Genomic DNA, 17,847 nt, shown 5'->3' with positions numbered 1-17,847 from the left:
TGTTCAGCCACCAGAAGGCATGATATCAATTCAGAGTATTTTTTAAAACCCTTTTCACGGTATTGCTGCTGTAATATTACATTAGAGGCATGAAAAGTAGTTAGTGTCTTTTCTAACATGTCCTCATCATTTATATTTTCCCCACATAATTTTAATTGGGAAGTTATTCTAAATACAGCAGAATTATACTCAATTACGGTTTTAAAATCTTGAAACCGTAAGTGCATCCACTCATAACGAGCCCTTGGCAATACCGTTGCCCTGAGGTGGTCATACCTCCCTTTTAAGTCTTTCCACAATTCAAGTGGATCTTTCACTGTCAAGTATTCCATTTTTAGGCTTTCATCTAGATGATGACGAAGGAAAATCATAGCCTTTGCTTTATCCTGACTTGATGCTGTATTTCCTTCAATTATAGCATCACCAAGACCCTTAGCGGTAAGGTGAATTTCAGCATCAAGTACCCATGACAAATAATTTTTACCAGAAATATCAAGAGCCACAAATTCCAATTTTGACAAGTTTGACATGATGAAAATTAATTTGAAAGTAACAAAGATAACTTAAAAATTAAATTTCTTTAGTAGATATACCTGATATAGAAGTTAATTTTCTGAAAAATTAGAGCTTCGTGCTGATAACGTGTTATGAATTAACTAACTTGACAATTTTATAAAGGAAGAAGAACAAGAGAATATGTATATAGAAAGTATTAATAGAGAGAGTAGTAATATAGAGAGAGTAATAGTAATTCTTTCTTTTATGTGTTTGTGTGTTTTTACATTGAAGTTTAAGGCTATATTTATAGCCATATTTACAAGTGGAGGAAAATATTAATGGGCATTTTACCCACTTAAAAAGTAAATGGACTATCCACCATTTTAAGTGGACAACCATTTTACTTGGTTGATATTACTTGGTTGATAATACTTGGTTGATAATACACATAACACTTTTTTCAACTGGTCTTTTAATTATGATACGGTGATTTGCCACTTAATGATATTTATAGGCCTTGCCCCACTCTTAAAAGTAAAAAAGCTAGGTACATTTTTTTTTATTTGGTGTCTAATCTCATATCAATATTTTGATTAAATTTGGATCACTTAATCCAGAGTCTATTCGGGAATGAAGCTTTTAATAGAATTTTATTTATAGTCGTGATTCAAATTGAGACCTATAATTAAGAGTGAAATAATTTCATTATTCCACTGTAACCCAAACTACCCCCTTAGTTTGGTTATTTGGCCAACTAATGGACTTTACAGTTGAAAGTAAATAAATTGAAAAAGACCAATTAACCTTTAATCTTGTCAAAAAAAATTGGAGAATGGTAAAATAAAAAAGAGAATAAGGTTATTTACCCATCAAAAAAAGTTATTAGTATTTCATACCTATTCTGTTGGTTATCTATTATCATACTATTTTTTGTTACTATTATTCTATTTCTTTATTGTTTTTAACATATATTTTTTATTATTGATTTTCTTTTCATATCCAATTTGTTATGCTTTTCTTGAGGTTGGGGTTTTTTCAAAGTCTTTTTACCTTCATAAAATATGAATAGTGTGCACATCATATACTTTTTTCAAATCTCACTTATAAAATTATATTGATATATATTTTTATCGTCGTTATACCTATTTTGGTTTATCAACTTATGTTTTCAATATTTGTACTAGCTTGCTTAGTTTTTTATTTAATTTTTTAATGATTTATACTTGTTTGGATAGACAACATTTTGTATTCCATTTGTAAAAGCAACCCACCCAAAAGAAAAATATTATTTAGGCGGCTCTCCATTATATTATTTTACTATCCATCCTTCACATCTGCAGCTGTATTTTATTTTTTGTTGGAACAATAAATTAAATATTCACTCATGATGATGTAATCCAAAGGCAAATTTTTCAAAGTCATATAACGGGGTCCAACACGTGCACTTTTTTTTCTTCAAATACCTTTTGGTGAGTGGTCTACAAACATTCTTAGGGTGCGATTCGTGAGCTAAAATTTTCACTAAGTAAATTTAGAATATAAAAAAGTAGAATATACGAAAAAGTCAATAGGAATTCAATATTTACTATACATGCATAAAAAAATAATTGTAATCATGTATATATAGATAATGTAATTTTTAATCAGAGTGGATTCAGATATCCCCCTCGGCCCTTTCTAGGTGCGGCCCTTCCCAAACCCTGATAACAAGAAATACTTTATGCACTAGATGTCCTTTTTAAACCAAGATTACGTTGGTGTTAAAATAAAACTAATTAAAGTGCATTTGGGAAATTATTACTAAAAGAAAAAATTGAATACATATGGGCTAGAAAAAGATGAAAAACCAACAATGTTATTGACCAAAAAATTCGTTTTTAGGACTATATATTTCAAAAAATATATATTATGCATTTACACTACGAATCCATTTTCCTTGTGTTATATATATATGTTAAAGTCAAACAAAACTAAAGACTGATATTCAAACTCATTAAATTATATAGACTTTATTTTATTTTCTCTTTTATATGTAAAAAACTTCAAAACGTATAGCAAAAGTAAATGTAAAGGTTTTGATAGTTACATTTAGCTACTAATATCTTCAAAGTTTTAATAGGAGAAATATTTTATTGGATATAATAATATAAGCAGGATATTATATATGAAATAACTCAAATTTTATGAAGAAAAACAGAAATTCCTTTTTAAAATATTTTTACTTAACACGTATATGGGAATGTCATTGTCAAAATTGATCATTTGATTCACCACTAAAACTAAAAGACATAATTTGATTATTATTTTCAAGTCTTTGTTTCGCAATAAAATTAAAATAATTCCACTAATTATTAATGTTTGATGTGTCATCATTTTCTAATTATTTATATTTTCATTGTCATCATCACATAAATTCCCCTGAAGTTGTATCGAAAAGTCAGTTACACACTTAAACTATCATAGCGATTTATTACATACCTAAACTACTTAAAAGTGAAACTATTACACACCTAAACGTATAACACCACTCTCATAGTATGTGGTGTATTACACTCGTTGCCACGTGGTGCCACGTCATCACCACGTCAGAAATTATAATTTTTTTCTTTTCTTTTCTTTTCTTTATTAATTAACTTTTCTTTTATTAACTATATTTTATACTAATTAACTCCTAATTAATTATTAACTATACATCCAATTTTTTTATATTCTTTTCTTTATTAATTAACTTTTCTTTTATTAACTATATTTTATACTAATTAGCTCCTAATTAATTATTAACCACCCATCCAATTTTTTATATTTCTATTCTTTTCTTTTCTTTATTAATTAACTTTTTTTATTAACTATATTTTATACTAATTAAATCCTAATTAATTATTAACTACCCATCAATTATTAACAACCCATCCGATTTTTTATATTTCTTTTCTTTTCTTTATTAATTAATTTTTCTTTTATTAACTATATTTTATGCTAATTAACTCCTAATTAATTATTAACTACCCATCCGATTTTTTATATATTTTTTTCTTTTCTTTATTAATTAACTTTTCTTTTATTAACTATATTTTATACTAATTAACTCTTAATTAATTATTAAAATCTAGCGCGCTTTTTTTTGCCACGTCAATTGTAGGGGGTTATAATTTTACTTTTAGGTAATTTAGATGTGTAACAGATCGCCATAATAATTTAAATATGTAATTGACTTTTCGATACAACTTCAGAAAGAAATTTATGCCTTTTTCATATATAAGTTGTTGGTTGCGTAAAGAAGAGATATATCAATTCATACCTCATTAATGGTATCATATATTTGGTTGACAAGCGGCGATGTGGTCCTTTTTTAAAAAAAGTTTTTTATTAGATTTTTTATATCGATATCGACTAGTCTAGATTTGTGCCTATAAAATTTATCGTCTTCAAAGAGAAGTATTACTATATGACTTATAAAAGTAGCATCCAAAGAGAAGTATTATTAATTTTTTTCTTATCATAATCTTATCTTAAAAGCAATGGTGCATTCGTCTTTTCAAAATTGTAAATTCGCCTCTTTTTCTGAATATCATTTGCGATGATTTCATTTTAAATCAAAAAGACAGAGAAAAGGGAGAAAACAATGAACAACGAGGCAATTTTGTTAATCCCTCTATTAAAAATCTCAATTCATCTAATGGGTGAACTCTTCCGTCCCGAAATAAGTATTATTTTAGTAAAAATAAGGATCGATTTAGGAATTCAATTCAAAAATAATATTAATTGTGTTCAATCTTTATATTAGAGAGTTATTTTTTCGTTAATGCTCAATTTCAAGAAACATATAATATATATATAAATAGGGGTAATTTAGTAAATTATATCTTATATTTATTTTTCATAATGGGCGTGACATTAGAAGGGAGTATTTGACAAGGCGGAAAGTCTAAAAAAGAAAGATTTTTTTAAAAATATAGGTCATAAATATTGATATAATTATAAATCGTCTCAATTAAAAGAGAAATTTAAAAATAATTTTTATTAATAAATATAAAATGATTCTTTTTTTTCAAACTGATTAATAAGAAAATAATAATAAAAAAATTAAAATATAGGTCATAAATATTGATATAGCTATAAATCATCTTATCCAGAATAATAAGAGAAATTTTAAATTAATTTTTATTAATAAATATAAAAAGATTCATTTTTTTTCAAACTGATTAATAAGAAAAGAATTTCACATGAATTAGGATAGAGTGGTTAATTGTCTTTTCTAATTAGTCATTTATCCATCATAAATTTACAATTTATCTGGAAATGTAATTTCTTTCTTTAACTCCTTTCATTTGTTTGTTTTCTTTTAAATATATCTTAATATATAGTCAATTGCTGTATGAAAAGGGAAAATAGAGTCTTTTGATTCAATGGAAAAATATACACTTCTATGCTCACCCATCTAGAAACTATTGACTTTCTTTTCTCTTCTACATATTTTCTTACCATTTTTTATAGTAGTATGTGTCATTGCTTTCGATTCTAAATATATATTAGTCGTTTTAATAAATTTACTTCAAAAAATGACATTTATAAAAAAATTATTTATTATTATTATTATCAACATTCAATTTATTCTTATCGTTCAAATTAATGAAGTATTAATTAAGTCAGATGCTAAAGGAACGATTAACTTTAAATAACACAAATATTTTTATAATTAAAACTTTTAAATATTTTTCTTAAGATTCGAGCAGAAACCTTAAATGGTGTGGAAATAATCTCTAACAACCACTGATAATATTTTTTTTAAAAAAAAACTCCTCCTTATCAAACACCCTAAAAGATGTGAAAATAACTTCTTACAAATTAAATAAAAGAGAGTAATCTTCTCAGATTTCTTACAGATAAAAAAAAGATCTCTTATATATAAAAATATTTTTTTATAAAAAACTACAAAAAATAAAATTTCTCCCACTGACAATAAAAATAGAAAGAAAAGTACCTAACGCTTATATACTTGGATCCATCAAGATTCTACATAGTAGTACTTAATTATTTGTCCTTTTTCTTTTCATATAAGGTGCCTAACATACAAAAAGCAAGGCCAATTAAAAAAAACTTGTTTTTATTAAAAAGCAAGTTAGTAATACACATTTATGTGACTTCTACATACACACACATCACACCACAACTTTTTTTTCCTCAATTCTTTCCCTCTTTCAACACCTCCCTTCACCCCCAACCCCCCCTAAAAAATCCTCTCAAATTTCCTTCATCTAACAAACAATGTTTGATTCAAGAAACCAAAAACTCATTGATCATATACCCATTCTTGATCCTATTACAGCCTCAGATTACACTTATAACAACACTTACCAAAATTTTGCCACTAAAAATAAAGTTGGAGGCTTAGAAATGTCACAACAACATGTTGATTATGGTGATGATGAATCTGGTATTTGTTCACCACCTTTATGGAAAAATAGTCCACCAAGAAGCCCTGTTCACCCCTTTCAAAATTCGATGAATCATCGATCAATTTCACCTAGCTCTAGAGCTCTAGCTATAGCTAAAGGTCAATGGGAACTAATGGAAATGATCAAGAACATGCCTGAATCTTGTTATGAGTTGTCACTTAAAGATCTTGTTGAAAAAAATTCATTCTTGGAATCTAATCAAGAAGAATGCTTAATCAATAAAGAGGAGGAAAAGGAAAATCTTGCTAGTACTATTAGTCAAGAACATTTTATGATGCAACAAAGGGTGAAAAGTATAAAAAGACAAGAAAGTAAGGGGGAAATGATTAGAAATGAAAGTTTTGAAGAAAGGGGTTGTTGTCTAAAGATGTTTTTCCCAATTCCATTGGATCCAAAGAAGAAACAACAGATGAAGAAATCAACAAAAACAACTAAAGTTTCACCTAAGCCAATAGAAGTTTCAAGAAATTTGGAGAAAGATTGGTGGAAGAAGAGATTTTCTTGTTCAAGTGAGAGTGATAGTAGCAAAACAGGCAGCAGTACTAGTGAAAGTAGTGGCAGCAATGATAGCAGAACAAGAACTAAAAGGTATCTTCAAATTCTTGATTTCTCAATTCAATAAATTATTCATCTTGTTACTTTGAAAATTCTGAAGAGGGGTCTCGAAGCAAAGGTGAAGTTGTCTATAGTTCAGGGTTCGAGGTGTGGTATCAAGTCATTTAGAGTGACTGCCTTTTGGTATTTGATATCATTTGTGGTTTACTGTCTTTAGGTGATCGCACCTTATTGTTGTTGTTGTTAGGTTCCTTGCATATAGGTGTTTAGGGATTTCATTATTGATGTTACATTTTCCGCATCCTGGGTGAACTTCGTGCATCTGGTTATCCTTTTTTCTTTTTCTTTTTTAACTTTGAAAATGAGTTTGGAGGCATTGGGGGTTCTTGATATTATGACTTGCTGAATATATTGGCATTATATTTATGTGATAAGATTATTAAGGTGAAATTCTTTAACAGATTGGCTTTGGAATCTATTTATGAATGATCAAAGCAAAGATTGATTTAGATTTGTTAATGAATTAATCCTTTTATCTTCCTTTTGTTGTTCTATACTTTATTTAGTCAATTTTGCAGAAAATTGAACAAGACTTTTGACTAGTTTAATTTTGGCAAAAAAAATGTGTTTACATATTAGGACAAATAGAACAGAACAAAGAACAGATTTTTCTTTTCTATTTTTTTTGTGGGGGTGGGGGGAATCAATAAAAGAAAACTATTAAATATTTTCACTTATGAATTAGATATCATTATACCAAAGCAGGAAAGAATTTAATTAGAGAGATACTACTTTGTCAGATTCTGATTCCATGAATTTCAAATTTATTTAGGAAAAAAATCAAAGAATTTAGAAGCCTTTTGATTAGAACAATAAATTGAAGATTTTAGATATATCTTTCTTCTTTGATAAAAACATTCATTAAGATAAATAGATAATGCAGATTTCCTTTTTCACTTCCTTTGCACAAATAGCTCTTCAAGTATATAAATTAAGGATAATTAACCTTAATAATCGACAGATGTGTAATATATATACATATATCCATATATAATGTGTATGATCGTGTATAATCTATGTATATCAGTTAGAAAAAGTAAACAGTAAATCTGTCTCAAGCTAAAAATTGCAGTTTCTTGTTTTTTTAATGCAGGAAAAAGAAAGGATTTTTAACCAATTTCTGGTCAAGATTATGCTTTAGTAAAAGCAAATCAGCAGAGTGAAGACAATCAAAAATTCCTCTCTTATTTGGTTATGAGACCTGTAAATCATTTATACTTACAAGTCTTTATAGATGGAAAAAAAATCCTGTAAAGATCTTTGATAAGTAATAATCTTTTTTTTTTGTACTAGTAGATTTACTGCAGAAGTGTTTTGCAATGTATCATTGTATAATTCTTGGTTCTTGCAAGAATAGAATATTTCCAAACTACTGCTTTTTCAAGAATTTGAATTTATTATGTCACAGATCTTTCAAATTCTTCATAGATATAGTGTAATGTATCAATATCAGAGGTGATTCTTGAGCTTTGTTGCATTAGTCATTTTAAGTTAGTTTTAGTTGTTTCCCTTGAACAGGGTTAGATATTAGTTTTAGTTGTTTCCTTGAACAGGGTTAGATATATGCAATCTTATTTCTACCTTTATGGGTTAAATAAGCTATTTTAGATTGACCTTGACACCCCAAACGTAGGATTGATAATGTGAACGAATTCATACGGACGGAATTACATTGAGTTATAGCATCAAAAAAATAAAAAGTCTAGGACAATCATAAAAGTTTAGTCCAGGATCGATAGACCTGATATGACTCCTACAAAAGTTTCTCCATGATTTATCTAACATGATTACTTTGGTATTTTAGTGGTTAAAATCGGACAATTCCCGTTCCTTCGTCTCAATTTATTAGAAAATATTTAACTAATCAAAAAAAAAGATATTGAAATACTTGATCTAAAATAAGTCATAGACATCTGTGTGACTATAATTTATCAAAGGTAGCTGAAACTTAACGCGATGAAAAAAAAAAGAAAAAATTATCCGTGAAAAGTGTTCATCTTTGATTGACCTCGACACCCCAAACGTAGGATTGATAATGTGAACGAATTCATACGGACGGAATTACATTGAGTTGTAGCATAAAAAAATAAAAAGTCTAGGACAATCATAAAAGTTTAGTCCAGGATCGATACCTTTGTCCTACTTTTCTTGAAGGGACAATTGTCAAAGACCTGATATGACTCCTACAAAGTTTCTCCATGATTTATCTAACATGATTACTTTGATATTTTAGTGGTTAAAATCGGACAATTTCCGTTCCTTCGTCTCAATTTATTAGAAAATATTTAACTAATCAAAAAAAAAAGATATTGAAATACTTGATCTAAAATAAGTCATAGACATCTCTGTGACTATAATTTATCAAAGGTAGCTGAAACTTAACGCGACGAAAAAAAAATAAATGAAAAAATTATCCGTGAAAAGTGTTCATCTTTGATTGACCTCGACACCCCAAACGTAGGATTGATAATGTGAACGAATTCATATGGACGGAATTACATTGAGTTGTAGCATAAAAAAATAAAAAGTTTAGGACAATCATAAAAGTTTAGTCTAGAATCGATACCTTTGTCCTACTTTTCTTGAAGGGACAATTGTCAAGGACCTGATATAACTCCTACAAAGTTTCTCCATGATTTATCTAACATGATTACTTTGGTATTTTAGTGGTTAAAATCGGACAATTCCCGTTCCTTCGTCTCAATTTATTAGAAAATATTTAACTAATCAAAAAAAAAGATATTGAAATACTTGATCTAAAATAAGTCATAGACATCTGTGTGACTATAATTTATCAAAGGTAGCTGAAACTTAACGCGACGAAAAAAAAAATTATCCGTGAAAAGTGTTCATCTTTGATTGACCTCAACACCCCAAACGTCTACGTTTGATAATGTGAATGAATTCATACGGACGGAATTACATTGAGTTGTAGCATAAAAAAATAAAAATTCTAGGACAATCATAAAAGTTTAGTCCAGGATCGATACCTTTGTCCTACTTTTCTTGAAGGGACAATTGTCAAAGACCCGATATGACTCCTACAAAAGTTTTTCCATGATTTATCTAACATGATTACTTTGATATTTTAGTGGTTAAAATCGGACAATTCCCGTTCCTTCGTCTCAATTTATTAGAAAATATTTAACTAATCAAAAAAAAAAAGATATTGAAATACTTGATCTAAAATAAGTCATAGACATCTGTGTGACTATAATTTATCAAAGGTAGCTGAAACTTAACGCGACGAAAAAAAAATGAAAAAATTATCCGTGAAAAGTGTTCATCTTTGATTGACCTCGACACCCCAAACGTAGGATTGATAATGTGAACGAATTCATATGGACGGAATTACATTGAGTTGTAGCATAAAAAAACAAAAAGTTTAGGACAATCATAAAAGTTTAGTCCAGGATCGATACCTTTGTCCTACTTTTCTTGAAGGGACAATTGTCAAGGACCTGATATGACTCCTACAAAGTTTCTCCATGATTTATCTAACATGATTACTTTGGTATTTTAGTGGTTAAAATCGGACAATTCCCATTCCTTCGTCTCAATTTAGTAGAAAATATTTAACTAATCAAAAAAAAAAGATATTGAAATACTTGATCTAAAATAAGTCATAGACATCTGTGTGACTATAATTTATCAAAGGTAGCTGAAACTTAACGCGACGAAAAAAAAAAATTATCCGTGAAAAGTGTTCATCTTTGATTGACCTCAACACCCCAAACGTAGGATTGATAATGTGAACGAATTCATACGGACGAAATTACATTGAGTTGTAGCATAAAAAACAAAAAGTCTAGGATAATCATAAAAGTTTAGTCGAGGATCGATACCTTTGTCCTACTTTTCTTGACGGGACAATTGTCAAAGACCTGATATGACTCCTACAAAAGTTTCTCCATGATTTATCTAACATGATTACTTTGGTATTTTAGTGGTTAAAATCGGACAATTCCCATTCCTTCGTCTCAATTTATTAGAAAATATTTAACTAACCAAAAAAAAAGATATTGAAATACTTGATCTAAAATAAGTCATAGACATCTGTGTGACTATAATTTATTAAAGGTAGCTGAAACTTAACGCGACGAAAAAAAAAAATATCCGTGAAAAGTGTTCATCTTTGATTGACCTCAACACCCCAAACGTCTACGTTTGATAATGTGAACGAATTCATACGGACGGAATTACATTGAGTTGTAGCATAAAAAGACAAAAAGTCTAGGATAATCATAAAAGTTTAATCCAGGATCGATACCTTTGTCCTACTTTTCTTGAAGGGACAATTGTCAAAGACCTGATATGACTCCTACAAAAGTTTCTCCATGATTTATCTAACATGATTACTTTGGTATTTTAGTGGTTAAAATCAGACAATTCCCATTCCTTCGTCTCAATTTATTAGAAAATATTTAACTAATAAAAAAAAAAGATATTGAAATACTTGATCTAAAATAAGTCATAGACATCTGTGTGACTATAATTTATCAAAGGTAGCTGAAACTTAACGCGACGAAAAAAAAAATAAATGAAAAAATAATCCGTGAAAAGTGTTCATCTTTGCAGCAAGCTTCATTCTGCTTTCTACAAAAATTTAACCTCTAAAACCTAAGAACTTCAATATCCTTTCTACACAACAATTTAAACCCCAAAACAAACTTTGTTTAACATTGCAGTTGATTGATTACCTATACTTCTTGGCCTTGGCCAACTTTTTCTTCTTCTTCTTCACAGCTTTTGGTACTTTATGTTTCCGCGCTTCCCTTTTCTCTTCTTTAACTTTCTTCTTGTTCTCTTTTCTAGCTGCTTTCTTATCAGCAGCTGTTGGTTTCTCTCCATCAGATGATGAGCCTTCACTACAATCACTTTCATCGTCGTCATCATCTGACTCGGTCTCTGGCTCTGATTCACCATCAGATGGTTTGTCAATTTCAGCTGCAGCATTGGCATCTAATCCGCGTTCGTCAATTTGTTGGTGCTGCTGATTTTCTGTTGAAGGGTTTGTCCCTGAGAGAGCCTGCTTCAGACCTGTAATAGTTTTGTAGTACATGTCTGCTGTGTCCTCACCACTAATAATGCGTTGAACATCTGCTTCAGCGTCTTTCACACGATCAAGAGTCTTGGGAATAAATGACTGCAATATATAACAATGGCGAGAGCCTTACTCACACGGCAATCTTCAGAGACAAAGATCTTAGAAATCCACTGAGGTGTTTTAACAATTTATCAAAAAACAAGCCAAACCGACAGACAAATTTGTGCAAACATGGTGTGTCACCAATACGACAGCAGTTCCCTAGAAATGACGATCAATGTTTCCGCACTTTATATGGAAAAGAGACAACACAACACTATTTAGTTCAACATTCCTATCTGAATATCCCTTTCTGTTTTAGGGACGTCAATAAAAATTGTAATTACAATCCGACCACGCGTCGAAAGTTGGCCTTAACTTGCGATGATGGAAACAAAGAAGTTCAAATAACAAGCAGAAACAATACCTGAATAAATACGGAGTCAGCAATTTCTTCTTCAGCAGTCATCTCACCTCTAGCCAAAATTCTCTCTTGAACCTAGTATATTATTGTGGGGAAACAACAATTTTTAAAGATTCCAAGTCATTTGAATATAAAAGAATTTGAATCATCATTTAGCATGCATTCGATTATCCAATGCATGTATGAGACATACCTTCTCCAAATAGCTATCCACTGAATCATCATTAATAGAAGGATCAACTATAAAATCAAACAACTCCCGGATTGTCATAACAGCCACGCCATGTTTTTTAAAGAAGTCCTGCATGATGCCACCACCAGCACTAATCAATACTCATATAACTGGTGCCTAGCTATAAGTTAGTTTTAATCTGAAATTGTCATATAAGCTTTACAATGAGTACTCACAGAAACATGTACACAATCCTCTCGGAGGAAATCAAGTGCATGAGGATGGTCAAGATCAACTGATTGTGAAACATCAATAACATATAGGTGACCCTGTATAGTGTGAAGCAATTACAAGTTAGTGACTACAACTATTTAAGTATGGCTATAAATATTAGGGATAAAGCCCTACCTCGAAATATAGGATGTTATACTCGCTTAAGTCGCCATGCACCAGCTTGCATTTCTGATACAGAGTTCTCATTGCCATAATTATCTGGCAAATATAAAGAAGTTAAATGTATCAAATTTGGGTAGAATCACATGGCACAGTGCTCATTCTAAAAGCCTTGTTACATGTTAAAATATGCATTTCACATAATTAAGCAGTTGTATTTGCAATTGACATCAAGTGCTATCAGTGTTTCTAGTGCAGTATAGAATTCAAAGCTTAGTTTGATCAAGCCAATATGAACTCATATCTGATGGAAGAAGTCCAAGTGAAACAAGTACTTTTGGTTCAGCTTATCGGTTCTTCTCCCCCCAAGAATATTAAATAAAAGCATAAATTTAATACAAAAGGCACACCACACCAAAAGAAACTCCATTGTCTAAACAAACCACTAATAAGTCGAGAGAATAAAAGTTCTCTACAAAGTGGTCAACATATTTCGTCAAAGATCACTCTTATCGTACTGATAAAAGTAATCTTAGCAAGATTACAAGGTGTCTGGTTCAATAATCTTAATATTAAGAGATAGAAACAAACCTCCACATAACATTCACGTAACTTGTCAAGAGATAAAGCAGCATCCTTTAGTCGAGGTGCTGCCCAGCCTCCTTTCCCTATCAAACAAAAATTTTACCATCCTGTTAAACCACAGAGTGTAATGAATGGAAATTCCACGGAAGCACACATCAAGAAAAAAAAGTTGTTCGCATCCCGTGCTCATTACCTATGAATTCCATAACGAGAACATGAAGCCTCAAGAGAATTGGAGCTGGGCACCTGATTCCAGCTGCCCTTAACCTGCAGTTCCAGAATACTTTAGAATACGAGCAACAAAATAACATAAGTTGCCCAGCAAATGAAATTTGATACACAACTCAGTTTACACACATGAGTTAACTGGAAGGTAACCATTGCTAGATACAAAAATTTATTATGTCATTTATTTTTTGGTAAGGTAAGGTTCATTACTAAGGTGGAAAGATGGTACTATAAAAGGATACAAAAAAACTGCAAGGGGTGGACATGCAGTAAGTTACATCCTTCGTCTAAGTAAATCTAGAAATCCATATATCGGCTAAGACTATTCACCATATAACATTAACTCCAGAAATATATTTTGGAGGCATTTATCCTTGATTCTGTAGATATATGATCCTTCTGACTTCCAAAACATGTCTTGTTCCTTTCTAGTCATATGATCCAGAATATACATATAGGGATGCTTCTCCAGATCTGTTTGAAGGCTCTAGGAGTTCTCTGATGTTGCCAGCATTCCAGCAAATCTCTTACCTTCAGTTGCATTACCCAATAGATTCCACAGATGTTTAGGAACAAATCCCAACATTGTCTAGTTATATGCCATTATTTCTTAAGAAGTCATTAATGGAAGAGAAAGTTCTCCACCAGCATTAAACTTCAAAAGTTAACACATGTCCAGAAACAAGGACAAAGCATAGAATAGAATTCAAGGAGAAATTGCACTCCTCTTTTTATTTTTAGGTAAAAGGATGAATTGCACTCAGAAACTGTATAATGAGACTTTTTTAGCAGGCAAATATAGCTGTTTGACATCTCTGGGAGCAAATGGCTGACATTACACTATAGAACTTCTACTTTATGTGCTTCCATAATTAAGCTACAGTTCTCATTGGGTCTTTCTCTTCCATTAAGAAGCCAAGAAAAATAAACGACAAAAATTAAGAGAGGAGGAGATAAAAGGACAGGAGGAGAAAAAAGAGAGAGAGAGAGAGAGAGAACCTGTAAGGGCCGAAGGCTACGAGATCCAAGATTTGAGAATGAGACTTACGTACCTCATCAGATTCCTCATTTCTTTCTCAGCCCATGTTTTAACCATTTTCCGTGGATTGTGCTTGCAGTATCCATATCTGAAGCGATAGTCACCCTGTACATAGCGATCTCTATCCCTGAAGTTGCAAAGCACAAGTGCGGTGGTTAGCCGAGAAGATTAAACAAATGACAAAGTCCAATTAAGTTGTCAGAAAATGCAAAACTGCAACAGAAGGAAGCAAGCAAAATATGAAGTCAGAAATATCGTAGCACACATAACTAACAATATGTGATATAATTGGCGCTGAACTTACAACAACAACACACCCAGTTTGGTCCCACGAAGTGGGGTCTGGGGAGGGTAGATTGTACGCAAATCTTACCTCTACCTCAGAGGTTATGAAATTGGCGCTCAACTTAAGTAATGAAATTTAAGTCTTTCAGGTATTAGTACAATATGGATCTTAAAATGTTTTAAGATATTTATCTTTCTCGCTCTACATTCATTTTCACCGCAAATTTCTTGTGACTAACACAAAGTGGCAAATTCTTAATTTAATCTTTTCCATCATATTGCAAGTTATGGTGTGTGCGTGCACACAAACAAAAAAATGTTTTAACGGAAGATGACATAAGCACCATGCATAAAACTGTTACTCGAATGTTAAAAAATTTAAATAAAAAAGAAAAGAGGCCACATGGCATACTTGAAAACAAGAACTGAAGTTTTGTATACTTTGATCGCCAGTTCCTGACCATCGGCTTTTGTTGCATGATAAACATTGGCCTGTTAGACAGTAGGAACAGAGGTTTTAACTGCAACATTTTTAGTGAAAGAGAGAAAACAAACAGGTAGCAAAGTTATAGTTTACCTCTTTCCCAGTTGAAATACAGCCATTAATATCATGAAAGACACCGCGATTGAGCATTTTAAACAAAACCATTCGGGTTCTTGGATCAATTGCCTGGAAGAAAAAAGATAGATCTTTCGAAGATTTAATAATGTGGAATCCATATATAAACCTTTAAAAACTGATTGCATCAATATGCCATATGGCCCAACGAAAAAACTATGTACCTGAGAGAACATGTGCACAAAAATCAAGTCATGCTCATGTTTTTGGTTTGGATATAAATTTTCAATTGATTCGTACTTTTGAAAAATGACCTCAGATTTCATGTGGGTGTAGTCTGGCTCAGAAACTAGAGATTCTTAAGTTAACTTTGCAGTCAAGCATTTTATAAACTGGAATAGTAGCAATCACATGAAGGACAAAAAAATAGATGGACTACCTTCTATCAAGAATTAAGAGGAACTAAAAAAGGGAAGATAAGTGACCAAAAGCCTCTTTAGAAGTCTTATGTGACGCAGAAAATCCAGTTTTGGACTCGAATTCCCATAGACAAAGAATGTATTACCCGGAGGATGAGAAATTTTAGGTAGTTCATAGAAGGAAGTTAATGATCATTTAACCTGGTGAACAGCAGGAACTAGCTGAATACAGTTATATCTTTCAGAAGCTACATTCAGTAACTCTACAGTCGCGCAAAAATATCTAGACAGGAAACTTCACGATGCTGGATTACAACGAATAAACAATGTTGGCAGTAAAATATACTAAATCAATACAGATTCAGTAATCTAGTCAAGAATGCTTGGTCGCTCTTAACAAGTAAAAAATATAAGCTCACCAAATATTGATAACTCTAACAAAGAATTCTAGCTCATACATAAATTCCATTCAGTAGGCTGAGAAAACAACAAATAGCCCACTAGTGCACTTCATAATAAGTTGTAATCAGCACTCTCAAAATTACACGACCAGCAACAAAATAGTTAATTCTAGTCAATTTTCATTTCATAGGAGTCAACAAAAATGAACTTTGACATTCACAAATTGCCAAAGAGTTGTCAGTTTTCAGTCTTACCTGTTCAACAGTGGCGCGGTCTGCTTTCTCAGTCGTTTTAGTTTTACCAATAGCCATATCCCGGACACTTCCACGAATTGCAGTAGTCACAGAATTTGACATGCCAACTTTGATCCTCCCTTCCCATTCCTGCAAAATGTCAATTTACTTTGAAAGCTATAAGAAAATAACACAAGCCTGCTCGTAAATGGGAAGTTTTTGCTTCCTCAACTGCCCCAACTAGGCAACAAAAATCTAATATGACCTAATCTAACTCAGTCTCACTTTACAAGACATGTTTTCCTTAAGGAGATCATATTCCTTACGCTTCCACTTTTACATATACACTATCTTATTCGTTTCCCATCAATTAACATATCCTAACAGAAGTCAAAAAAAAATGATTTTAGAGGTGGAAAGGTAGAATTCCATCTTTCCTATGGACATTAGCTTATCATTTAAGAATATTTGTTGATAAAAGGCAATTTTCGTAGATTATATTTGCTTTGCTTATGGCTTTAAAATATTCTTTGTATCTTAAACCTGCCTATTCATTAAAACTTATGAGTCAAAGGGGTTCAAGAATTTACGGAGTTAAGATTAAAACAACATTAGCACAATGCAAAGAAAACAAAAACATATATGAAGCTCTGATATGATCAAGCTTAACTCACTAAACAATAGCACTACACTTGAATTCAAAGAAAGCAAAAAGATTTTTAAAAAAAAAGTTTCATACTTTTCTTGTTTAACTAAGCTTCAAAATTACCTCTAAAGGTGAAACTTTGATACGATTAAGCTTAAATTACAAACAATGTAACATTCAAAATCAAAAAATAAACAAAAGAGTTCCATTCTGTTCTTGTTTAACTAAGCTTCAAAATTACCTTAAAATTCAGCAAAATAAAAAATAAGAAGATTCAAACTTGTCAAAAATTACCTCTAATGGTGAAGCTCTGATATGATTAGCAAATTTCTGGGTACGATTAGAAAGGGGTTGTAAAGCAGAAGAATTGGGTCGAGTATGAAGTCCTCCATGAGCATTTGGGCGCCTTGTTTGGAGACTAAAAGCTCCATTTATCGATTCAGAATTATCTCTTGTGTCCAGATAATCCAAAGCTTCACCAATTTCAGAATCGGAACACCATAATAACTCTTCCTCTTCCAATTCCTCTAATTCTTCATCTTCAGGTATCTCTAATTTGAGAACAAGTTCCGCCATTTTTGTTTTCTTCAAGATTTTCTGTGGCGCTTTTGCAAGGGCGGCTCAACCCTAAAGCCACTAAAGCAGTAGCACAAAAGATGAAGGAGATACATACATACGTCAAAATGTTAATATTAATTGTGAAGCACCGCCAATTGCACACTTGGAAGAAACCCTAAGTAGAATATTGTTATGAAAAGTAGTGTATGTTGGAACTCACTTAAAAAACAATGTGCTCTTTTTATTTTC

General features: G+C 31.2%; 2 protein-coding genes across 2 annotated transcripts; one reads left to right on the top strand and one right to left on the bottom strand.

Moving 5' to 3' along the window:
* The first annotated feature begins 5,536 nt into the window (after nucleotides 1-5,536).
* LOC129890027 (uncharacterized) lies at nucleotides 5,537-7,974 on the top strand. Its single transcript, XM_055965515.1, has 2 exons — nucleotides 5,537-6,542; nucleotides 7,663-7,974. The coding sequence occupies exons 1-2, from the start codon at nucleotides 5,764-5,766 to the stop codon at nucleotides 7,730-7,732; spliced, it is 849 nt and encodes a 282-aa protein (XP_055821490.1). The 5' UTR covers nucleotides 5,537-5,763; the 3' UTR covers nucleotides 7,733-7,974.
* A 3,147-nt stretch (nucleotides 7,975-11,121) lies between these two features.
* Nucleotides 11,122-17,836, bottom strand: LOC129890026 (uncharacterized). The gene is made up of 12 exons (XM_055965514.1): nucleotides 17,335-17,836; nucleotides 16,416-16,544; nucleotides 15,359-15,451; nucleotides 15,194-15,273; nucleotides 14,510-14,623; nucleotides 13,423-13,496; nucleotides 13,236-13,312; nucleotides 12,660-12,743; nucleotides 12,488-12,580; nucleotides 12,273-12,380; nucleotides 12,083-12,154; nucleotides 11,122-11,715 (listed from the first exon to the last, which is right to left on the bottom strand). The coding sequence occupies exons 1-12, from the start codon at nucleotides 17,614-17,616 to the stop codon at nucleotides 11,266-11,268; spliced, it is 1,656 nt and encodes a 551-aa protein (XP_055821489.1). The 5' UTR covers nucleotides 17,617-17,836; the 3' UTR covers nucleotides 11,122-11,265.
* Between the last annotated feature and the right edge of the window lie 11 nt (nucleotides 17,837-17,847).

The sequence above is a fragment of the Solanum dulcamara genome, chromosome 5, assembly GCF_947179165.1.
Source record: "Solanum dulcamara chromosome 5, daSolDulc1.2, whole genome shotgun sequence".
NCBI classification, from domain to species: domain Eukaryota; kingdom Viridiplantae; phylum Streptophyta; class Magnoliopsida; order Solanales; family Solanaceae; genus Solanum; species Solanum dulcamara.
This window is presented reverse-complemented; position numbering and strand designations above follow the sequence as displayed.